A 25,913-nucleotide genomic window follows, 5' to 3' on the forward strand; every position below is an offset into this window, starting at 1 on the left:
CCAGCTGGAAGTGGTTAAAAGTGCCCCACCAACAGGAATTAGGGATAGAACTTAGAGACGATGTGGAAGCAAAGCAGCGATATGTTTTGATTGGCTGTAGCTTAAGCTACCTTATTTGGGAAAACCTAGTTGATGACTCGGAGAAGGCAATGGCACCCTACTCCAGTACTCTTGCCTGGATCCCATGGACAGAGGAGCTTGGTAGGCTGCAGTCCATGGGGTCACAAAATGTCGGGCACTACTGAGCGATTTCACTTTCACTTTTCACTTTCATGCATTGGAGAAGGAAATGGCAACCCACTCCAGTGTTCTTGCCCAGAGAATCCCAGGGACGGGGGAGCCTGGTGGGCTGCCCTCTATGGGGTCGCAGAGTCGGACACGACTAAAGCAACTTAGCAGCAGCAGCAGCAAAAGCAGTTGATGACTGGTAATTATAGGACTGGAAAAGGTCAGTTTTCATTCCAATCCCAAAGAAAGGCAATACCAAGGAATGCTCAAACTACCACACAGTTGAACTCATCTCACACGCTAGATAAGTAATGCTCAAAATTCTCCAAGCCAGGATTCAACAATACGTGAACCATGAACTTCCACATGTTCAAGCTGGTTTTAGGAAAGGCAGAGGAACCAGAGATCAAATTGCTAACATCCGCTGGATCATGGAAAAAGGAAGAGAATTCCAGAAAAACATCTGTTTCTGCTTTCTTGACTATGCCAAAGCCTTTGACTATATGGATCACAATAAACTGGAAAATTCTGAAAGAGATGGGAATACCAGACCACCTGACCTGGCTCTTGAGAAACCTATATGCAGGTCAGGAAGTGACAGTTAGAACTGGACATGGAACAACAGACTGGTTCCAAATAGGAAAAGGAGTACGTCAAGGCTGTATATCGTCACCCTGCTTATTTAACTTCTATGCAGAGTACATCGTGAGAAATGCTGGGCTGGAAGAAGCACAAGCTGGAATCAAGATTGCCGGGAGAAATATCAATAACCTCAGATATGCAGATGACACCAGCCTTATGGCAGAAAGTGAAGAGGAACTAAAAAGCTTCTTGATGAAAGTGAAAGAGGAAACTGAAAAAATTGGCTTACAGCTCAACATTCAGAAAACGAAGATCATGGCATCTGGTCCCATCACTTCATGGGAAATAGATGGGGAAACAGTGTCAGACTTTATTTTTGGGGGCTCCAGAATCACTGCAGATGGTGACTGCAGCCATGAAATTAAAAGACGCTTACTCCTTGGAAGGAAAGTTATGACCAACCTAGATAGCATATTCAAAAGCAGAGACATTACTTTGCCAACAAAGATCCGTCTAGTCAAGGCTATGGTTTTTCCAGTGGTCGTGTATGGATGTGAGAGTTGAACTGTGAAGAAAGCTGAGTGCCGAAGAATTGATGCTTTAGTACTGTGGTGTTGGAGAAGACTCTTGAGAGTCCCTTGGACTGCAGGGAGATCCAACCAGTTCATTCTAAAGGAGATCAGTCCTGGGTGTTCTTTGGAAGGACTGATGCTAAAGCTGAAACTCCAATACTTTGGCCACCTGATGTGAAGAGTTGACTCATTGGAAAAGACCCTGATGCTGGGAGGGATTGGGGGCAGGAGGAGAAGAGAATGACAGAGAATGATGGCTGGATGGCATCACCGACTCGATGGACATGAGTTTGGGTAAACTCTGGGAGTTGGTGATGGACAGGGAGGCCTGGCGTGCTGGGATTCATGGGGTCGCAAAGAGTCGGACATGACTGAGCGACTGAACTGAACTGAATTTCAGGTTTAATTTCTTAACTTTAAAGCATTTATAGGCTTAGGTTTTGGTTTGGTTACGTAAGTCACTCATGGCCTAGAACCACCTCTGTGTGGTAGCCTCCTTGTTTAACATACCATGCTGTATGAAAATTTGATAGTTTGACTTATTTTAAATAACTAGTTTCTCGTTGTAATGTTTCTTCAGAGCCATTGATACCATCACCAACAAAAGTATTAAATATTTAGTGTTGAGAAGTAGCAGAATATTTCTTACTTGGACAAGGTTTATAGATTTGTTGTAATGGTGGTAGTATGATGGTGGCAGTAAAAGTTAAATGTAATACTTTTTAAAAATTCTTTGGAAATTTTACAAAACTCACATGTGTTGCCTTAACTTACCTAGGAATCTAGCTATCTGGTAGAAAATAGCATAGACTGATCTTTTTGTCTTACTATTAATCTGATCCATTTTATAGCTACATAGTAAAACTTTTAATTGTGGCAAAGTTATCACCACAAAGTAAAGAATTCGGCTGATTCTTTTATATGAGAAACCTCATTATAGGCTGTAACTAAAATTTTGTAACAAGAGGTTGGTCAGTTAGGAAAGAAATCATTATATTTCAACAGTAAATAAATTACCAGGGAAGTCTTTCAACAGTGAAGGGAGTACATGGTCTCAAAATATTAGGAAAATATATGAAATGTACAGAATTTAAATTAAGGTAGCTTATAAGTAATAATCTTGGTAATGCTCAAAATATAACTGCAAAGCTGAAATTTATTTTAAGAATAATAAAAATCAGTTATTTTTTAAATGAAAGGGAAATTGGAATATTCAAAAATCCTGTTACAAATAAGGTGAATTAGTTATAGGGCTGAAGTAGTTAGATATTTCCACTTCCCATTTGAAGGATGCTATCAAAAATTTAGGAAAACTGGCAATAAGTAATATGGAAATAGGTATGGATGCCAAAAGGGGAAATGCAGTTTTGTACATCATTTTCATATTTTTCTAAAGGTGTCTGTATATTTCCATTTAAATTATTTGGGTCAGTGTAATATAATCCTAATGGAATAGTGCCTAGAGTTAGATTATCGGTTCAAATAAGGCTTCTCTTTAACGCACATAGAAGAGAGCCCTACCAACTCGGTGTTGGTAATATATGCAAAATAAAAGCTTGCTATATAGAAGTTATATAACTTGGTGCTTTGATTTTTCTTCAACTGATATTTTTCCACAAATGTTTGAAGGTCAGTTTTTATATGTTTATGTTACTTTAAAGAGTAAAAACGCTAAAGGTGAAATTCAAGGAAGTTTCAAATTTTAACCTTTTTTTAACCCTTTCATACTTCATACCCTTGATAAATTCTGAGTAGCATATATTTCCTTGTACGTGAATGTATGTGTTGCCAAAGATTCTTATGATTATAAGGCATTGAAAATTTACCGCAATTTGTAGTTAATTTACTGCATTTATTCACCACAAAAAACATATTTTCCTATGAACACTGCAAATTCTTAAAAATGCCAAACTAGCATCACAAATTAATGCTTTAAGCACATGAAATTTTCCTTAAGAAGCTCACATCTGAGCTTGTGTAGTCATTAAAAAATACGTTTCTAATATTTTTCATTAATCAGTTCATGTTTTGTGGTGCAAAAAATGGGTTACGAGAGTGCTAGGATCCTTGAGTCCTTTGGGACAACCAAATGGGAACTCAAGTGAGCAGAGGCCCCCAGGCTGCTGCTGCTGCCACTAAGTCACTTCAGGTGTGGGTGACTCTGTGCAACCCCATAGACGGCAGCCCACCAGCCTCCCCGATCCCTGGGATTCTCCAGGCAAGAACACTGGAGTGGGTTGCCATTTCCTTCTCCAATGCATGAAAGTGAAAAGTGAAAGTGAAGTCGTTCAGTCATGTCCAACTCTGTGACCCCAGGGACTGCTGCCTACCAGGCTCCTCCGTCCTTGGGATTTTCCAGGCAGGAGTACTGGAGTGGGTTGCCATTGCCTTCTCCGGCCCCCCAGGCTAGTCATCTCCAGTTCTAAGCAGCAACTTCTTTTACCCCAGTGCTCCAAACAATTGTTACTGTTTTCGCTATGTAATGATACGAAGAATTTAGGGAAACAATGGTATAGAGGAATGCCATCATCTAAGGTAATGGAATCTCCACTTAGTGTTTCCAAGGGATCATAAACTTGGAAACAGAAGATAAATCTAATAACCAAATTTGTATATAGCCTTATTTTTTAAATTATGGTAAACTGTACATAAAATTAAGCATTTTAACTGTTTTTAAGTGTTCGATTCAGTGACATCAGGTACATTAACGTTGTTGTCCAAGCTTCATCACCATCTATCACCAAAACTTTCATCTTCCCAACATGAAACATAGTTATTAAACAATAATTCCTCCATACCACCACCCACCAACCTCTGACAACCACCATTCTACTTTGTCTCTGAATTTGACTACTCATAGTACCTCATAAAAGTGCAATCCTGTAGTATTTATACCTTTGTGGCTGCCTTATCTTAGGATAATGCTTTCAGTTGTCATCCCTGTTGTAGCATGTGTCATAACTTCCTTCCTTTGTATGTAATTCTTCAAGAGATGGGAATACCAGACCACCTGACCTGCCTCTTGAGAAATTTGTATGCAGGTCAGGAAGCAACAGTTAGAACTGGACATGGAACAGCAGACTGGTTCCAAATAGGAAAAGGAATTCGTCAAGGCTGTATATTGTCACCCTGTTTATTTAACTTATATGCAGAGTACATCATGAGAAACGCTGGACTGGAAGAAACACAAGCTGGAATCAAGATTGCCGGGAGAAATATCAATAACCTGAGATACGCAGATGACACCACCGTTATGGCAGAAAGTGAAGAGGAACTCAAAAGCCTCTTGATGAAAGTGAAAGTGGAGAGTGAAAAAGTTGGCTTAAAGCTCAACATTCAGAAAACTAAGATCATGGCATCCGGTCCCGCCACTTCATGGGAAATAGATGGGGAAATAGTGGAAACAGTGTTAGACTTTATTTTTCTGGGCTCCAAAATCACTGCAGATGGTGACTGCAGCCATGAAATTAAAAGACGCTTACTCCTTGGAAGAAAAGTTATGCCCAGCCTTGATAACATATTCAAAAGCAGAGACATTACTTTGCCAACAAAGGTTCGTCTAGTCAAGGCTATGGTTTTTCCTGTGGTCATATATGGATGTGAGAGTTGGACTGTGAAGAAGGCTGAGCGCCGAAGAATTGATGCTTTTGAACTGTGGTGTTGGAGAAGACTCTTGAGAGTGCCTTGGACTGCAAGGAGATCCAACCAGTCCATTCTGAAGGAGATCAGCCCTGGGATTTCTTTGGAAGGAATGATGCTAAAGCTGAAACTCCAATACTTTGGCCACCTGATGTGAAGAGTTGACTCATTGGAAAAGACTCTGATGCTGGGAGGGATTGGGGGCAGGAGGAGAAGGGGACGACAGAGGATGAGATGGCTGGATGGCATCACTGACTCAATGGACATGAGTCTGAGTGAACTCTGGGAGTTGGTGATGGACAGGGAGGCCTGGCGTGCTGCGATTCATGGGGTCGCAAAGAGTCAGACATGACTGAGCGACTGATCTGATCTGATACTGCATTTTGGTCAGCCATTCATCTGTCAGTAGACATTTAGGCTGCTTCCACCTTTTGGTTATTCTGAATAATAACACAAATAACTATTCCAGTCCCTGCTTGTAATTCTTTTGGGTATATACCTAGAAGTGAAATTGCTGGATCATATAATTCTATTTTTAATTTTTAAAGGAACCACCATTCTGTTTTCCATAGTGGCTGTACCACTTTACATTCCCAACAGCAGTGCACAAGGATTCCATTTTCTCCACATCCTACTTAATCACTTGTTTTGTTTTTTTTTATAATAGCTTCTAATGAGTGTGAAGTGGTATCTTAATTGTGGTTTTGGTTTAATTTCTGTATTGATTAGTGATGTTAGAATCTTTTTATGAGCTCATTGGTAATATGGCCTTATACTTTTAAAGATTTGGGGTGTGGGATTAGCAAACCAAGATTAACCAAATCTTATTTAAGAATCTTAGAGATCATCAGAGTTCTTAATCTGAAATCCATCAGTGTTTCAGAGTGTCCATGAGTAGTGTGAATGAAAACAAATTCAATCAGACTCTGAGTAGCTGTGCCTCTCAAAACTTAAGAACTTTATTGATCCAACCCAGAATCCCCAGAATGTTTTTTTAAAGTCATTGTGTTGGGAGGAGTTGGAATTAAGGAGTTTTTTTAAAAATTTCTGTTTTGTGCTTTTATTTTTTAGTGTCTGAAAAAAGAATTCATAGTGCACGTGATTTCTGTGCTATTTTAGAACTTGAAAAGTAAAATTTATCTTTAGCTCTTGGACCTACAACTAAAAAACAAAAAAATGACTAAAAGCTAAGAAGAAGTAAAATGGATGTAGTATGTTTTTATAATTGCCTGTCTTCTCAGAGTCATAGCATTCCCAAGTCACTACCAAAAAATGGACAATGCTCTATAGCTACAAAAAAGTGATATTTACTATTGAATCCATTTCAGCTGAATTCATTGCAATAAAATCATTGCATTTGAGTCTTTTATAATCTTTTTATTATAAAGAGAATGTGTAGATAGAAAAGCAATATTTACCATTGAATTCATTTCAGCTGAATTTCATTAAGAGAAATATTTGCATTTAAGTTCTTTATAATGAAATTTTACTGAGTTTTCAGTAATATCTTTACACATAGGACTCTAATTACTTTTTAAAGGTATTGATTGGGGTTTTGTATCATTTAATTTTAAAACATTGATCACTTAATTTTAAAAGCAACCAAAAGGAATTCTCATTAAATATTTTTGTTGAATAGATGATGGATACACACCTGGATTCACCTTAGCATCCTTAAAAGTAAAACTAGGAAATCTTTAAAATTTTGTAAAAAACTTCCTAGGACAGCTTACCTATTCAAGTTCATTGTCAAGTCTTCATATCTTCTTCAGTCTTTTTGAATAAGTGTGAGTGTACTCCAAGAAGGGTTTGAATACCTCTACTGTTTAATACCCTTAGGCCTTCATTTTCTCTTCTGATGTTTGTTTGATCTATATATCTGCTTAACTGGAATGTTTATACTATGAAATTTTATATTTATTTTATAACTACATTTTTAAAATTTATATTGGTTTTTTAAATTCCTGTTTTTTCTTTTGCAGCTGTATGCAGGAGCTATTCTTGAAGTCTGTGGATGAAAATTGGGGAGGTTCCCTCAAGTCCAAGGTATGTAAAATTAACTCTAGTATAAATTTCAGTTAATAACTTAAAATCAACATTTCACAAAAATAAGAAAATTAAATACCATAAAACTTGAGGTGTAGAAGAAAGGAAATCAATCATACAAGTGCATCTTCATTAAAGATAAATAAGTATGTGAAAGGATAATTGTGAAAGTGTATTTTTTTGGTTGACAGCAAACAGTAATGGAGATTTGTATCTCCAAAAAGACTTGAACCTTTTCTATTCCATTCTTGCATGTCACTTGAAAATCAGTTTTATGAAGGTAATGAAGTGTTTTTTGTAAACTGAAATGCGTAAGTGCTATATTTGTATACCTCATTCTGTTTTTGCTGCCTTTCCTGTGGTTTCTTGACTTGTTTACTCAATGGCAAGAGCATTTTTGGGGTTTAGTATTATGTAAAATTGCCCATGTTAACACATGCCCTTTATTGCTGGCCTAGAATTATTTATAATAAAATATTGTTCCTTTTGGTACAGAAATGTAATCAAAGAGTTTGACTTAGGGACATTTTATCTGAGACCCAGAGCTGATGCACATCTAATTAAACACATTCTTTATTAGAATAAGAACGTATTCTGATATAGCACAGAATATAACAGCTTCTACTTGGGGAGAAAATTCCTTGCTCTTAGGATTAATTTTGCCTCAAACACTTAAACTCAGAATTGTACCAGAGTTTTAGCTTTTTTTAATATCAGTTATCGAATGATAAAGTGATCATTCTTATTCCTAAAATGTTTTGACATTTCCTTTCAATTATATTGATTACTCATATTTACTGACTTATTAATAATTTTTTGTGACTCAGATTTTCATGAGGTCAAGAGTAGATTGCAGTTAGTGCTTCTATTTGTGATGTCAGGTTTTATCATGTCCATAATAATTTCTACAGCTGCTAGTTCAGTCTTTAAAAGATTGAGTGTAGTTTATTAATCTTTGGATTACAACTTAATTATATATATATTTCTTATGTATAGTTAAATTATCAAACTTGTGGGTATATGTGGTCATACTGTCGTTTCCTTTTGAAACATTAGATTTTCAATTCTGTGTATAAATATTTAATTACTACAAACCAATTTAAATTAAAATGATTGTATAATTCTTTAATCCATAGCCATATTTAATATAATTATATTATCAATATTTTCTGAGCCCATGAGAAACTAGTACATTTTTTAAGTTTATTTAAATTAGCCATGTCATGAAACAGAAGGAAAAAATTATGTTAAATTATTCTAGAGAGAAGGATTAAAAATTTGAAATGTCTTATCCACATTAATTAATTCAAGTTTTGTGGGGGGAAAGGAAGTCCCAAATCATGTCTTAGCCAGTTCCAGATATACCTCCTAGAATACTTTGGTTTTCCATGTTACGGTTGTTTAAGTAGGAAAGTCTGTAGGTATAAAAATTTCTTGTTGTATGTTGGATCTAGTGTTCTATCACTTAAGTGACATCAGAGCAATGATGTTGAGTATGTTTTCCTTCTTATGCACGAGTCTTACCATGATAAGGATGTGTCTGCAGTCTGTCTCTCTCCAAAATAAAAAATGTAAATTTCCCCTGATTTTGTAGGTCTTAGCAAACATTTTCTCTAAAAGACCAGATAGTAATACTTTTCAGCTTTAAAGCCAACAGTGTATCCATTGCAGCTTTTGAACTGTGCTTTTGTAGCATAGAAGCAGCCATAGAAAATATTTAAATGAATACATATGCCTGTGTTCCAGTAAAACCTTATTTATAAAAGCAGGGAGGCCAGTGTGGCCTGTGGACTGTAGTTTGCCAGCCTCTGTATTAGAATCATAAATCTTTGGATACAGAAAGGAATTTTAAAATAATATACAAATGAGATAGCAAATAGGTTTTCACTTCTTGAGTGATGCCTAGGATTATGTTATCTCTGAGTTTTACTGAAAGGAATACTGATTGATTAGCACGAGCTTCATCAATTTACTCATTTATAAAGTGGGTTAATAGGTGGTATAAAATCAGTTAATATCTACCTTATTGGACTGTTTTGAGAATTGAATAACAATGACTTTCTAGCATTTGACTCTCTCTTCCCTTCACTTGTGTGAACAGGTTTTTTTATTCTCCTTTTTTGGCATCTCATCTACCACCCAAACTTCAAATATTGGGGTCAGTCACAGGCTGTGTTCTTATTTTCCCTTTTTCTTACTCTGTTAAATGGTGCCCCACTCCCTCGGTTTCTACTGCAGTGTTCACCTGGTGACTCTCAATTTATGTCTTTAACTCAAACTGTTCTTTTGTTTATCACCACACTTCAGACTGTGACTGACATTTCCACTTAGGTGGTCTCATAGTATCTTAAACCAACATACGTATATGTCACCGGGGGTCTTATTAAAATACAGAGTATAATTCTGTAAATTTGGTTTGTATCCTAACAATTCTATAGATTGTGGCCTACATTTTTAGTTGCTGTTCAGTTGCTCAGTCGTGTCCTACTTTTTGTACCCCAATGGACTGCACCATGCCAGGCTTCCCAGTCCTTCACCATCTCTCAGAGCTTGCTCAAATTCATGTCCTTCGAGTCAGTGATTCCATCCAACCATCTTGTCCTCTGTCATCCCCTTCTCCTCCTGCCTTGAGTCTTACCCAGCATCAGGGTCTTTTCTAATGAATTGGCTCTTCACATCAGGTGGCCAAAGTATTGGCGCTTCAGCATCAGCCCTTCTAATGAATATTCAGGATTGATTTCCCTTAGGATTGACTGGTTGGATCTCCTTGGAGTCCAAGGGACTCTCAAGAGTCTTCTCCAACACCACAGTTCAAAAGCATCAATTCTTCAGCATTCAGCCTTCTTTATAGTCCAACATCCATACATGATCACTGGAAAAGCCATAGCTTTGACTAGACAGACCTTTGTCGGCAAAGTAATGTCTCCACTTTTTAACACACCATCTAGGTTTGTCATAGCTTTACTTCCAAGGAGCAAGCATCTTTTAATTCCATGGCTGCAGTCACTGTATGCAGTGATTTTGGAGCCCAAGAAAATAAAGTCTCTCACTGTTTCCATTGTTTCCCCGTCTATTTGCCATGAAGTGATGGGACTGGATGCCATGTTCTTCGTTTTATGAATGTTGAGTTTTAAGCCAGCCTTTTCACTCTTCTCTTTTACCTTCATCAAGAGGCTCTTTAGTTCCTCTTCGCTTTGTGCCAGAAGGGTGGTATCATCTGCGTATCTGAGGTTATTGATATTAACTCCCGGCAATCTTGATTCCACTTTGTGCTTCATCCAACCCAGCATTTCACATGATGTACAACTGTTTGAATTTGTTAAAAATCCATATTTTGGAAGGCTCATTATCTTAGAGGCTGAAGTGGTCCAAAGGGGTTCCTGAGAAAAGGAGTGCCTGATTGGTGGGTGCAGATACTGGGCTGACAATAGAACTGCCTTTTACTTTATAATTGAGGTCTAGAATGATCGATTTCTTAGAAATTTTGAGTTTATTTTCTTGTGCTTCCATGTGGAGGAGACAGGGATCCTGACCTCAATAAGGAAAGATAGCTCCATTCAGTCCTGCCCACAGTTTGAAGGACACACACTTTAATTTCTCATTTCCACTTTCCCAGCCCCTGGTGGCCACTAGTCTGCTTTCTATTCCAGTGGATTTTCTGACTCCAGATAAATGGAATCATAATATAAGGTCTTTTTTTACTTCTTTCACTTAATGTGTTTTTAAGATTCATCATAATTGTAGTGTATTTCAGAACTTAATTCCTTTTTATGGCTAAATAATATTACATTATACAGTTACACTGGGGGCTTCCCTGGTGGCTCAGATGGTATAAAATATGCCTGCAGTGGAGGAGAGCTGTATTCAACCCCTGGGTCGGGTAGATCCCCTGGAGAAGGAAATGGCAACCCACTCCAGTATTCTTGCCTTGAGAACTCCATGGACAGAGGAGCCTGGTGGGCTATAGTCCATGGGGTCACAAAAGAGTTGGACATGACTGAGGTGCAACTAACACTGTACACTCCGCATATAAGTTAAAAAGCAGGGTGACAGTATACAGCCTTGACATACTCCTTTCCCAGTTTGGAACCAGTCTACTTTTCCATGTCCAGTTCTGTTGCTTCTTGACCTATATGTGGGTTTTGCAGGAGGCAGGTAAGGTGGTCTGGTATTCCCATCTCTTGAGGAATTTTCCACAGTTTGTTGTGATCCACACAGTCAAAGGCTTTAGTTAGTCAATAGCAGAAGTAGATGTTTTTCTAGAATTCCCTTTCTTTTTCTGTAGTCCATTGGATGTTGGCAATTTAATCTGTGGTTCCTCTGCCTTTTCTAAATCCAGCTTGTACATCTGAAAGTTCTCAGTTCACCTACTGTTGAAGCCTCATTTGGAGAATTTTGAGCCTTACTTTGCAAGCATGTGAAATGAGTGCAATTGTGCGGTAGTTTGAACAATCTTTGGCATTGACCTTCTTTGGGATTGAGATGAAAACTGACCTTTTCATATCTACCTAAAGAAACTAAAGACCTATATATAGAAAACTATAAAACACTGGTGAAAGAAATCAAAGAGGACACTAATAGATGGAGAAATATACCATGTTCATGGATTGGAAGAATCAATATAGTGAAAATGAGTATACTACCCAAAGCAATTTATAGATTCAATGCAATCCCTATTAAGCTACCAACAGTATTCTTCACAGAGCTAGAACAAATAATTTCACAATTTGTATGGAAATACAAAAAACCTCGAATAGCCAAAGCGATCTTGAGAAAGAAGAATGGAACTGGAGGCATCAACCTACCTGACTTCAGGCTCTACTACAAAGCCACAGTTATCAAGACAGTATGGTACTGGCACAAAGACAGAAATATAGATCAATGGAACAAAATAGAAAGCCCAGAGATAAATCCACGCACATATGGACACCTTATCTTTGACAAAGGAGGCAAGAATATACAATGGATTAAAGACAATCTCTTTAACAAGTGGTGCTGGGAAATCTGGTCAACCACTTGTAAAAGAATGAAACCAGAACACTTTCTAACACCATACACAAAAATAAACTCAAAATGGATTAAAGATCTAAACGTAAGACCAGAAACTATAAAACTCCTAGAGGAGAACATAGGCAAAACACTCTCTGACGTACATCACAGCAGGATCCTCTATGACCCACCTCCCAGAATATTGGAAATAAAAGCAAAAATAAACAAATGGGACCTAATTAACCTTAAAAGCTTCTGCACATCAAAGGAAACTATCAGCAAGGTTAAAAGACAGCCTTCAGAATGGGAGAAAATAATAGCAAATGAAGCAACTGACAAACAACTAATCTCAAAAATATACAAGCAACTCCTACAGCTCAACTCCAGAAAAATAAATGACCCAATCAAAAAATGGGCCAAAGAACTAAATAGACATTTCTCCAAAGAAGACATACAGATGGCTAACAAACACATGAAAGATGCTCAACATCACTCATTATCAGAGAAATGCAAATCAAAACCACTATGAGGTACCATTTCACACCAGTCAGAATGGCTGCGATCCAAAAGTCTACAAATAATCAATGCTGGAGAGGGTGTGGAGAAAAGGGAACCCTCTTACACTGTTGGTGGGAATGCAAACTAGTACAGCCACTCTGGAGAACAGTGTGGAGATTCCTTAAAAAACTGGAAATAGAACTGCCTTATGATCCAGCAATCCCACTGCTGGGCATACACACTGAGGAAACCAGAAGGGAAAGAGACACATGTACCCCAGTGTTCATCGCAGCACTGTTTGTAATAGCCAGGACATGGAAGCAACCTAGATGTCCATCAGCAGACGAATGGATAAGAAAGCAGTGGTACATATACACAATGGAGTATTACTCAGCCATTAAAAAGAATACATTTGAATCAGTTCTAATGAGGTGGATGAAACTGGAGCCTATTATACAGAGTGAAGTAAGCCAGAAGGAAAAACACCAATACAGTATACTAACGCATATATATGGAATTTAGAAAGATGGTAACAATAACCCTGTGTACAAGACAGCAAAAGAGACACTGATGTATAGAACAGTCTTATGGACTCTGTGGGAGAGGGAGAAGGTGGGAAGATTTGGGAGAATGGCATTGAAATATGTAAAATATCATGTATGAAATGAGATGCCAGTCCAGGTTCGATGCACGATACTGGATGCTTGGGGCTAGTGCACTGGGACGACCCAGAGGGATGGTATGGGGAGGGAGGAGGGAGGAGGGTTCAGGATGGGGAACACAGGTATACCTGTGGCAGATTCATTTTGATATTTGGCAAAACTAATACAATTATGTAAAGTTTAAAAATAAAATAAAAATAAAAAATAAATGCAGTGAGTACATCAAAAAAAAAAAAAAAAGAAAACTGACTTTTTCCAGTCCTGTGGCCACTGCTGAGTTTTCCATATTTGCCGGCATATTGAATACAGCACTTTCACAGAATCATTTTTTAGTATTTGAAATAGATCAGCGGGAATTCCATCACCTCCGCTAGCCTTATTCCTAGTGATGCTTCCTAAGGCCCACTTGACTTCACACTCCAAGATGTCTGGCACTAGATGAGTGATCACACTATTGTGGTTATCTGGGTTGTTAAGATCTTTTTTCTGTAGCTCTTCTGTGTATTCTTGCCACCTCTTCTTAATATCTTCTGCTTCTGTTAGATCCATACCATTTCTGTCCTTTATTGTGCCCATCCTTGCATGAAATGTTTCCTTGGTATCTCTAATTTTCTTAGAGATCCCTAGTCTTTTCCACATTGTTTACTGAGGAAGGCTTTCTTATCTCTCCTTGCTATTCTTTGGAACTCTGCATTTAGATGGATGTATCTTTCTTTTTCTCCTTTGCCTTTTGCTTCTCTTCTTTTCTCAGCTATTTGTAAGGCCTCCTCAGACAGTCATTTTGCCTTTTTATATTTTTAGTAGAGAGGCCTTAAACCCAGAACATTCAAAAATTAAATTAATCCTCTTCTCTAAAACTACATTGTCTTCTTCACTATTTCCACAAATGGCAGTATTATCAAGCAAAAGTATTAGCATGAAACCCGAGACGCATGATTAACACTTGCATACTTTTTACCCAGCTAGTCACCAAGTTGTGTCTCTTCCTCCTCCTTAATAACTTATTTCATATCTTTATATCTTACTCCTTTGGCCTATTCTGTGATTTTAATCAGCCTTTAGCATCTTTATCTGAAAGAATTAGTTACTCGTTATCTGACCTACCTGTTTTTTTCCCTTTTCTTCTATTATCTCTCCTACACAACTACCAAAAAGACCTTTTCTAGAAGACAGATTTGATTATGTGAACCTCTTATTTAAAATTCTCTGTGGTTCCCCATAACATAGAGAATAAATGTCAAACTCAGCATCATAAACAAGACCTATCATGACATGGACTCTCTTTTCTAGGTTTATGTCTTTAGTTTATATGCAGAACTCTTGCAGTTCTCTGAACTCTGACCTCTAAGTCTTTGCACACACTGCATGTTCTTCCTGACTTATGCTTTTTGCCCATTCTTGTGATGAACCCCTATTCATTCAAAAGTCAATTCAAACATTTGGGGATTACTTTTGCACAGAATTTTTCACTCTCCGCATTGTGTTCCATAGCATTTCCTGCATAATATTTTAATGTATGTATTTGCTTTACTGATCTTCTGCCTCTAGCAAACTTTGTTGTTCAATCGCTAAGTCATGTTTGACTCTGCAACCCCATGGACTGCAGCTCCTCTATCTTCCACTGTCTCCCAGAGTTTGCTCAGATTCATGTCCATTGAGTCGGTGATGCTATCTAGCCATCTCATCCTCTGCCGCCCCCTTCTCCTTTTGCCTTCAATCTTTTCCAGCATCAGGAGCTGTCTAGTGAGTTGGCTATTCACATCAGGTGGCCAAAGTATTGGAGCCTCAGCTTCAGCAACAGTCCTTCCAGTGAATGTTCAGGGTTGATTTCCTTTAGATTTGCTGGTTTGATCTCCTTGCAGTCCAGGGTACTCTCAAGAGTCTTCTCCAGCACCACAATTCAAAAGTATCAATTTTTCAACACTCAGCCTTCTTTATGGTCCAACTCTCACATCTGTACACAATTACTGGAAGAGCCATAGCTTTGACTATATGGACCTTTGTCAGCAAACTGATGTCTGTACTTTTTATTACACTATCTAGGTTTGTCATAGCTTCCCTTCCAAGGATCAAGCATCTTTGGATTTCATGGCCTCAGTCACTGTCCACAGTGATTTTGGAGCCCAAGAAAATAGAATCCATCAGTGCTTCCACTTTTTCTCCTTCTGTTTGCCTTGAAATGATGGGACCAGATGCCATGATCTTCATTTTTTGAATGTTGAATTTCAAGCCAGCTTTTCTGCTCTTCTATTTCACCATCATCAAGAGGCTCTTTAATTCCTCTTCAGTTTCTGCCATTAGAGTGGTATCATCTGCATATCTGAGGTTGTTGGTATTTCTCTAGGCACAATACGTTGGTCTGGTATTCCCATCTCTAAGAATTTTTCAGTTTGTTGTGATCCACACTAGGCTTTAAGCATAGTGTATGATGAAGGCTGAGCGCCAAAGAATTGATGCTTTTGAACTGTGGTGTTGGAGAAGACTCTTGAGAGTCCCTTGGACTGCAAGGAGATCCAACCAGTCCATTCTGAAGGAGATCAGCCCTGGGATTTCTTTGGAAAGAATGATGCTAAAGCTGAAACTCCAGTACTTTGGCCACCTCGTGCGAAGAGTTGACTCATTGGAAAAGACTCTGATGCTGGGAGGGATTGGGGGCAGGAGGAGAAGGGGACGACAGAGGATGAGATGGCTGGATGGCATCACTGACTCGATGGACGTGGGTCTGGGTGAACTCTGGGAGTTGGTGATGGACAGGGAGGCCTGGCGTGCTGCGATTCATGGGGTCGCAAAGAGTCGGAAACGACTGAGCGACTGATCTGATCTGATGAAGCAGAAATAGAGGTTTTTCTGGAGGAACTCCTTAAAGTTCAATTTTTAAATTTTTTATCACTAATATACTCCCAGTCATCCTAACACTGTACCTCGTATTAAGAGGAATTCAGATACATATTGAATGAATGAGTGTATTTACTAAAGTTATCCATTTCAAGGGAGGTTCCACTTTTGACAAATGGAAATCTGGTTAAAAGCCTATGTTTACATTGGTTATATACCTTTTATGAATATATAGTCTTCAGTAGTCCTTTTCTGACTTTTTTATTCTGATCTGAAAAGTGATAATCTTTTTAGTTTGTCTTGTCTTCCTTATTGTACCTCCAGTCTTCTCAGATTATTTTATTTAAGTTGCCATTCTCTGAATGTTTTTAAATGCTTTTAAATTGTCTTGTTGGAAGGACCAAAATAAGTCATGATACAAACTCCAGATAGTTTGTATACAATAGTACATTTTCTTATTTTAGAAATATATGGATTCCCAGTAGTTTTTATTGAGCACACTTGAGAATTCAGTTCTCTTGTTGTTGTTGCTGGTGCTCTTCTCTTTGTATTCTTGCTTCTGGATATGATATGACCTTTTTATTTAGAATATATACTGATTCAAATGTACTTATTTCTAATCAACAGTAAAATACCTAATTATCATTCCATGTAACTTTGTATTGGCACTTCACAAATCTTAATTGTACCTGCTCTAAGCCTTTATTTCGGAGAAGGCAATGGCACCCCACTCCAGTACTCTTGCCTGGAGAATCCCATGGATGGAGGAGCCTGGTAGGCTGCAGTCCATGGGGTCACGAAGGGTTGGACCCGACTGAGCAACTTCACTTTCACTTTTCACTTTCATGCATTGGAGGAGGAAATGGCAACCGAATCCAGTGTTTTTGCCTGGAGAATCCCAGGGATGGCGAAGCCTGGTGGGCTGCCGTCTATGGGATCACACAGTCGGACACTACTGAAGCAACTTAGCAGCAGCAGCAGCAAGCCTTTATTTATTAAATCTTTAAACCAATAGAGTACATTGTATGACTGCTTCTAATGTGATCAAAGATACATCATTATATCTAGCAAAGTATATTTTGCTTCTATATTTTCACTTGTTTATGATTTTGAAAATAATAGTTCAAACTTTTTTTTATTTCTAGACATATCCTTCCTATTACCCCTCATCCCCACTTATCCTCTTTTGGAAGATAGATTTTTATTTTTTAATACTCTTCAGTTAACTTTGAAGAGCTTCTGAATTATAAGAAGAGTCCTATGACTTTGTAAGCAGTGTATATAGCAAATATTTACCCTGACTTCTAGGCAGCTGCACAAATGCCATGCTGATAAGAATCTTAACGAAACTGAATCATTTAACCTGTTTTCTAATCATTTCTGTATATTTGATCACTTTAAATTGTTATTTACAAATCTGCCTTGGTAATTGACAAATAGTTAAATGGCATAAGAACATTTCCTTGAAATAGTGGCTGAATTAATCTCTAGGAATCTTCAGGCTGGTATCATTTAGTTAGTTATTTTTAGAACAGCAGAGGCTTCCCTGGTGATGCAGTAGTTAAGAATGAATGTGCAGTGCAGGGAAAACCAGTTCAGTCCCTGGTCTGGGAAGATCCTACATGCTGCAGGGCCAACTAAGGCTGTGTGCCCCAGCTACTGAGCCCAAGCACCAGCAACTGCTGAGCCCACATGCCGCAGCTACTGATGTGCACCAAGGGCTTTTGCCCCACAACAAGAGCAGCCACAGCTATGTGAAACCCGCACACCACAGGGAGAGAGGAGCCCCTGCTCTCCACAGCTAGAGAAAGCCTGCACACAGTGGCAAAGACCCAGTGCAGCCAAAAAAAAATAAAAGAAAAAAGATTTAAAAAAATAAAACAGCAGAAAGTAAAGTAGAAAAATAAGTTACTCTGGGATGTTTTTTTGCAAGTCTCATATTCTCATATAGTCGATCCTAGTGCTGTGTGTATATAGTAAATATTCAAATATCTTTTAAAAGTTTAGTTTACCGCCTATAAAATGTGTTTTGCCACTACAGTGTATTTAATGGATGTTTCCTTCATTCAAAATTAGGAGCTTGTGGATTTATACATAGCAGAGAGAAGAGAAAAGAACAGATGAAGATAGTCATTATTTCACTCTCCATGAGTCATTAAGTGACTCATCTTAATATTTCTTTTAAATTTATTCCTCATTCCAGCCTGTTAAAAATCTTCTGAAAGACAAAGTTATAGCTTTTGTTATAAATACGAAAAAATATTTAAGAGTAGTTCTTTTCTCTAGAGATATTTTTTTTGTAGTTGTAAACAAACTGTGTTAAATGATGCTTTGCACAGGTGTGCATTATAGCATTTGCCAAAGGAATGGTATAAAACCCACAGGATATCACAAGCTCATTTTCATTTGGGAACTCAGGAGTATTTGGACAAATCTGAAAGGATGAAGGTAATAGAGAAGACATTCTAATAAGCCAGAATAGTAGAATCAATTTTATTTTGAACTAAATATAGTGGGGGAAATTCAGATGGGATATCTAAATCTCTTCCAACAGTTCTGCAAAACCTTGAAAAGAAAAAGTATTTATTAATTTTTGTTTGGTTGTCCTAGATGCACATATATAAAGATCTTCATAGTGAAACATGTCTACAGTTCTATTGCTAGTTGATTCTTAGTTTAAAAAATAAGTTCTCAGGACTTCGCTGGCGCTCCAGTGGCTAACTGCACTCCCAGTTCAGGGGGCCCAGATTTGATCCCTGGTCGGGAAACTAGATCCCACGTGCCACAACTAAGACCCAGTGCAGCCAAATAAGTTAAAAAAAAGAAAAGATAAGTTCTCAAAAGCATGCCTGTCACTATAAAATCTAATTGGAAACTAATGCAAATGATTATAGAACTGGTATTAAGAACTGTCTTATATCTAAATGAAACATGTTACTTGTATATTTTTTTAATATATTGTAAAATTTTCTAACTTGGACAGTTAAGATATGATCATTACTAAAGACTTGGTAAAATGTAGATCAATAGTAACCCAAAAAGGAAGATATTTATTTAAAACTTCCCCAAACCCTGTGCTCCAGATATAACTCCTATTAAAATAATAGTTATTGTTTTGAACTATTAGGTGTATTCTGCTAAGTATTTTATATTTTCTCACTTAATCTTTTTTTTTAAATTTCATTGAATGCTTCCAACCTTTTTCCTTTGCAAATATATATTTACAGATAAATATATAAATACATTAATGTAAATATATAAAAACAATGTATCTTTTTTTAATAACCATGGAAAACAAACTGATCTCTAAACCTTTATATGCATTTGTGTCTATATCACTAAATATAGATTAATACAATTTTTAAATGATTGGATGTGTATGAAACACACATACATGTGAGTGAGGTCCATGTTAATTTATTTAAGCAATAGCCTTTTACACACTTAGATTATTTTCAGATCCAGACTTGGTTAGCAGGACCTTGTATCTGTGTTTGCCTTATATAGTGTCATTGTTTCCTCAGAATAAAGAAATTCTGAGAAAGATACTTGCAGGTCTAAAGAGTGTGCACATTTTTAAGACATTGGCTCTTTTTGCTAAAAACCCTTCAGGAAGGATGTGTCCATTTATATTTCTCCCACAGCTAACCCTCAGCAAAATGTTCTCTACCCCCTCTCTAACCTTAACTATTCTTTTTAATTTTTGCCACTCCAAATAAGGTTACCTCATTGTTTTGACAGTTCTTGGATTATTTTCTGAGGTTGAACATTTATTTCAAATGTTTAGTGACCACTAGTGTATTTGTATATTACATGTTCCTGTCCTTAGTTCATTCTAGTACCTAGTATTTTTTATTATTATTAATAGGAGCCCTCTTATATACTGTTAGAAATAATTTTCCCCAATTTGTCATTTTTACTTTAACTTTGTTTCTAGTGGTGTTTTGCTATACTGTGTTTGCGTTTTTATAGAGGCACATTTATAAATCATTTTCTTTAGAATCATATGTAGGAAAATTTTATTTTATTTATCCAGGTTGTCTGTGTTAAATGTCATGGTAATAATCCAAATCTTTTTTTTAAACACTTATCACAATTCAGATTATCAGTTGAATGATTACTTGTTTAGCATCTTTCTTCCCCACCAGACTATAAACTCCATAAGAGCAGGAGTCCTGTCTGTTTTGTATAGCTTTATCTCTGCTGTCTGGTATACAATAGATATTCAAAAGTATTTATTGCATAATACACACATACACACTCCCAGACACATGCATACATAATCTTTTTCTTTCTCTCTCTCTGGCTTGATAGCTTTACCATATAAAAAAATAGAGGTGTTTTGAACTCTCTAGATTTCCTAATCTGTTCCTTTGTCTTATCCATTCTGATAATAAGTATCACATAGTATATTAAATAACAGTTGAACAAATTCTCCCATATTTTACTTTTTTTAAACTGCTCTATTCTCAAACATTTACTCTTATATACTCTTATACTCTTACAGAGTTTTGTTGTCATTTTGTCAAGCCCTTAAAATCCTATTGTAATTTGGGGTTTTTATTAACTTGAAATGACATCTTAAAATATTTAGTCTTTCCAATATGGGATATCTTTCTACTTATAGGTGTTTTAACTTCCTTGGTTTTCCCATATAGAAAAGAATCTAATTTTTTTATTTGCTGTATTTATTTCTCCTTTCTGTATTGATCTTTATAGTCGCTTATATCTGGAAGTGACAATTTGAATCTATTTTTCTTTTCTTTTAAGCTTTCGTCAGGAGTGATAAACCCAAGCTATTCAAAGGACTACAAATCAAGGTAATGTAATTTTAATGTGATCCTTTTTTTCCAGCATTTTTTTTTAATTTAAAAATTATTTATATTTTAAATTAACTTTTATTTTTTAGAACAATTTTAGGTTTATAGAAAAATTGATTCTAGAGTTTTCATATACTCCCATCTCCATCGTCCAGTTACCTTATTAACATCCTGCATTGATGTACATTTGCAGATGAACCAATATTAATACATTATTAAGTGAATTTCATAGTTTGCATTAGGACTTATTCTTTGTCCAGTTCTAGGAGTTTTACCAAATGCATAATGTCATATATCCACCATTATAGTATCATACAGAAGTTTCACTGTTCGCAGAACTCCCCGGTGCTCCACACCCCACCCCTGCCAAACACTAGGCAACCACTGACCTTTTTACTGTCTCTATAGTCTTGGCTCTTCCAGGTTATCATATAGTTGGAATTATATAGTAGATAGTTTTTTCAGATTTCAGATTTAACTTGATATACATTTACATTTCCTTTGTGTCTTTTCTGTAGCTGAATAGCTCATTTCTTTCTAATGCTGAATAATATGAACAATATTCTGTTATATCATGGTTTGTTTTTCTGTTCACCTGTGGAAGGGCATGGTGGTCACTTCCAGTTTTTAGCAATTACAAGTAACAGTGCTGTGTACATTTTTATGTAGACATAAGTTTATCTTTGGAGAAGGCAGTGGCACCCCACTCCAGTATTCTTGCCTGGAAAGTCCCATGGACGGAGGAGCCTGGTGGGCTGCAGTCCATGGGGTCGCGAAGAGTCGGACATGACTGAGCGACTTTCCTTTCACTTTTCACTTTCATGCATTGGAGAAGGAAATGGCAACCCACTCCAGTGTTCTTGCCTGGAGAATCCCAGGGACAGGGGGAGCCTGGTGGGCTGCCGTCTATGGGGTCACACAGAGTTGGACACGACTGAAGTGACTTAGCAGCAGCAGCAAGTTTATCTTATCCTAGAAGCACAATTACTGAATCATATAGTAAGACTGTTGGGCACTTCTTACAAAGCTAAACTGTTTTCCGAAGTAGCTATATGCTGCAGTCCCTTAATAATAGATGGGAGTTCCTGTTGATCCACATTCATCAAAATTAGTTATTGTCAGTGTTTGAATTTTAGCCATTCTAATAAGTGTGTTGTTATCTCATTTTCATTTGCATTTTCTTAATTGAGCATCATTTCACATGCTTATTTGCCATCTGTATATCTTCTGTGGTGAATCTAAGATCTTTTGCTCACTGTTTAAAATTTTAATTACGGTTAAAAAAATTTTTTAAGAAATTTCCCTAGTGGTCCAGCACTTAAGACCCCATGGGGACACAGGTTTCGTCTCTAGTCAGGGAACTGAGATCCCACATGCTGTGCAGTCAAAAATTTAAAACTTAAAAGCAGTTAGGATGGTAAGTTCAATGTTAAGAGCACAGTTCAGTAGTGTTAAATATATTCACACTGTTGTGCAGTAGATCTAGAATTTTTTCATCTTGCAAAACTGAAACTCTATATCCATTAAATACTAATTCCCCTCTCTCCTGTCTCCCACCCATGGCAACCAACTTTGTTTCTATGATTTTGACTGCTTTAGATACTTCATATCCTTTCATGACTGGCTTATTTCACTTTAGCGTGATGTCTTTGAGGTTCATCCATTTTGTAGCATGTGACAGGATGCTTTCTCTGCATTTGTTGATACAAGATTTCTTGTTTAGCCTGTTGGTAATAATGGATTACATTAATTCATTTTCAAATATTGCACCAGCTTTGTATACTTGGAGCAAATCCAAATTGGTCATGGTATATGATTCTTTATACATTGTTGGGTTTGATTTAATATTTGAATATTTTTGCAGCTGTGTTCTATGTAGTTTCTAATTTTGTGACTGAGTTTTTTTTAATTAAAAAATGAAGTTTTTAAGCACAGTTTATATAGATATTCTGATCCAAAAGATTTTAGTAGTAATGTTATTGCTTCATTAGCTTAGAGGGCCACAAATGGGTTGAGAATATACCCAATGCTAATAATCACATCAGAGCTTGTCTTCATCTCCCGAGTTCACAACCCTAGAAAACCTAGAAAAACTGAAGCATAATTGCTAAAAGAAGTTCTCAGAGCTCCCTTTATCATCACTGCTACATTCTAGTTATGTGGTCCTTAATTTAGCATTGAAGATTGATCACTTAATGAATGGGATCATGTTTGTTATCCCATTTACCCAGAGTAAGAATTCCTCAGAGCCTTCAGGCGAAATATTGGACCCTGCTACTTAGGTCTGAAGTTTTAGGAATCCAACCAGATTATAAACTATTTACAACAAAATTAATTTTCTCTGGTTTAAGAAATCGAATGAAAGTCCAGTGTAGAATTATCTGATAATTGGTAGGCACAGTCTTTTTTAACATTGCTCTTAATTATCATTCTCTTCATGTATGCAATAAACACTTGTTATATTCAAAAGTAAGCTTAAACCCCAAGTAAAACTGTCTTGATACCAGCAAGTGTTTCTCTTCAAAAGTAAAGTGTGGTTTTTTCCCCCTATTTTTTATGAAATCCCTAAAAGACTTTAAAAGCTTATTATTATTAAATTTAGTTAAGCTAGATTGAATTGGTTTGGATTTTGGTTGAAGCTTAAGAAGACTCCTTCTAAGCAGAAAATTATATTCCTCTTTTTTGTAGTATGTTCGCGGTTCAGACCCTGTGCTAAAGCTTTTGGACGACAGTGGGAACATTGCTGAAGAACTAAGCATCCTCAAATGGAACACAGACAGTGTAGAAGAATTCCTGAGTGAAAAGTTGGAACGCATATAAATCTTAAATTTTGTCCTATCTTTCTGTTACCTTGTTCAATGAAACACTATAGCACCTAGAAAATAATTTAGTTTTGCTTTCTTCCATTGATCAGTCTTTTACTGTGAGGCATTAAACATCTAATTAAAAGTTCAAGCAGCAGCGCAGCCCATGATAGGTAAGAAGTTAACAAAACCCTTTTTTGTAAGTTTCCATCCATCATTTGTTGATACCACTAGTAACAGAATGCCTTCTAATAGACTTGTGGTTAATTATGCAAATGATAGTTTGTGATAATTGGTCAGTTTTATGAACAACAGATTTTTAAATTAAGGAGGTTAATAAGGGAGATGATTATTGTGCCTCGTGTGCTGTGTGCTCTTTGAAAGTAACAACAAACTTGAAAGCAAGTAAGACATACCGAGCCTCAAGAGATTGCCTGTTCCCCAGATCCTCTCATATTTTTGTACACCCAGCCTTCCTTTTAATAGAAATGTATAGTTTATAATGAATGCACTGCATAAAGACTTTATGGCTGCATTATTGTAAAACAGATTCAAGATCTACAGTAAGAGTGAAATATTCACACAAAGATTTGCATTAATGAAGACTACACAGAAAACCTTCCTGAGGATTTGTGTGGATCTGATACTTAGCAAATTTTTGTGCTTTACATTCTTATGGAAAAGTCAGTTTAAAAATGATCATTTGTAAGACCAAAATATAAATAAAAAGTTTCAAAAATCTATCTGAATTTGAAATCTTTCCTGTTTAAAAAATGACACATTTCTCAGTACATTTTTATTTTCATATAAGCCTTTGTTCCAAGCCAAAAAACACTTAAAATGAACACATTTTCATTAATACCTTATTATATAAAGAATATCTCTTAAAATACTACCTCTTTTTTTATGAGCTATTAAAAATGACTTTGCTTAGTCTTTTGTGTGATGAAAGTGACTTCTTAAAAGATGGTTCACTAAGACCAGCATTCGTCCAAATGACTTTAGGTCATTTACACCTCTTACTAAATTAAATTGGTCTAAAATCTTACTGTATTAAGTCAATCTTAGAATAAATAAACTATCTTAATGAAGGGTATTTGAAATTCTTTTAAAGACAGCTCTGCCAGGAAATGTTGTAGAATATTTAACAGAGGTCAGTTGTTAATATTTACTGGCATTTTGTGACATGTCATTTTAATTAAGACATTTTAAAAGCCAGCTGGAAAATGAAAAAATGCTGTAAGTCCTGGCATACAAGCTGTGGTCTATTTTTGGTCATCCATAGTAATGGAGAGAGCCATCACTTTGATAGTACAAGGCCCTGGATAATATACTAATCCCTAATGGTGGTTATTGGGCTTCCCTGATGGCTCAGTGATAAAGAATCTGTCTTCCAATGCAGGAGACGGGAGTTCAATCCCTGGGTCGGGAAGATGCCCTGGGGAATGAAATAGCACCCCACTCCAGTATTGTTGCCTGGGAAATCCCATGGACAGAGGAGCCTGGTGGGCTTCTGTCCATGGGGTCACATAAGAGTTGGACATGACTTACCAACTAAAATAACAACAAATGGTGGTTATTCAGAACACAAAGAAAGTGAAGTCAATCATGGAAAGTGGAGGAAAACCAGCAAAAGAGGAATTGCTGCCACATACAGAGAAACAGCTGTATAGAAAGGGTGAAACTTCAGAACTTCTGGGGTTGGCACAGAAACAGGAGGAGCCAGTCAAATGAGTTATCTGGCATTGAGAAGCCTGAAAACTCTATTGTATCCAAGTTGTTATTAGAGATCAAAAGAGACTGAAGAACCTTAAACTTTGAAAAACTTTTAAGTTCTTAAGTTGATGAATAAATGTGTTATCTACCAAGCTCTATTTTAATTGGGAAGTTTGAGTTAATTAGCCAGTTCCAACTCTTTTTCACCAATTCCAATCAACAGCTAAAACCTTTTTAAAGAAACAAATCTTGATTACCAAGAAGAGGGTATATAAATACTGATCCAAAATAGTACCATTTTATAGCCAAATTTTGACATTTGATTAAGCTTATTCAAGTTCACAGATATGGATATGTAGTAGTCACTTGATATTTATAAATTTGTTCCCCATGCCAACATTTTGTTACTTACAACGTAAAGCAGTTAAAATGTGTCTCTAAATTCCTGAATTTGGCAAAAGCCTCTTAGAAGGAGCTATGAGCAAGAGCTGACATTTCCTGTTTTAAGAGGATTTGAGACTT

The 25,913-nt window shown here is 36.7% G+C and overlaps 1 protein-coding gene across 1 annotated transcript in view; it reads left to right on the top strand.

Annotated features, from left to right (window-relative positions):
• The window catches only part of SELENOF (selenoprotein F), a 43,801-nt gene extending 19,383 nt beyond the window's left edge, over nt 1–24,418 (top strand). Inside the window, exons 3-5 of the mRNA XM_061411388.1 lie at nt 7,004–7,067; nt 20,822–20,871; nt 23,560–24,418. Coding sequence (XP_061267372.1) covers nt 7,004–7,067; nt 20,822–20,871; nt 23,560–23,691 — 246 coding nt within the window. The 3' untranslated portion in view covers nt 23,692–24,418. The remainder of the gene's footprint in view (nt 1–7,003; nt 7,068–20,821; nt 20,872–23,559) is intronic.
• The last annotated feature ends 1,495 nt before the right edge of the window (nt 24,419–25,913 follow it).

The sequence above is a fragment of the Bos javanicus genome, chromosome 3 (genome assembly GCF_032452875.1).
Source record: "Bos javanicus breed banteng chromosome 3, ARS-OSU_banteng_1.0, whole genome shotgun sequence".
Lineage (NCBI taxonomy): Eukaryota > Metazoa > Chordata > Mammalia > Artiodactyla > Bovidae > Bos > Bos javanicus.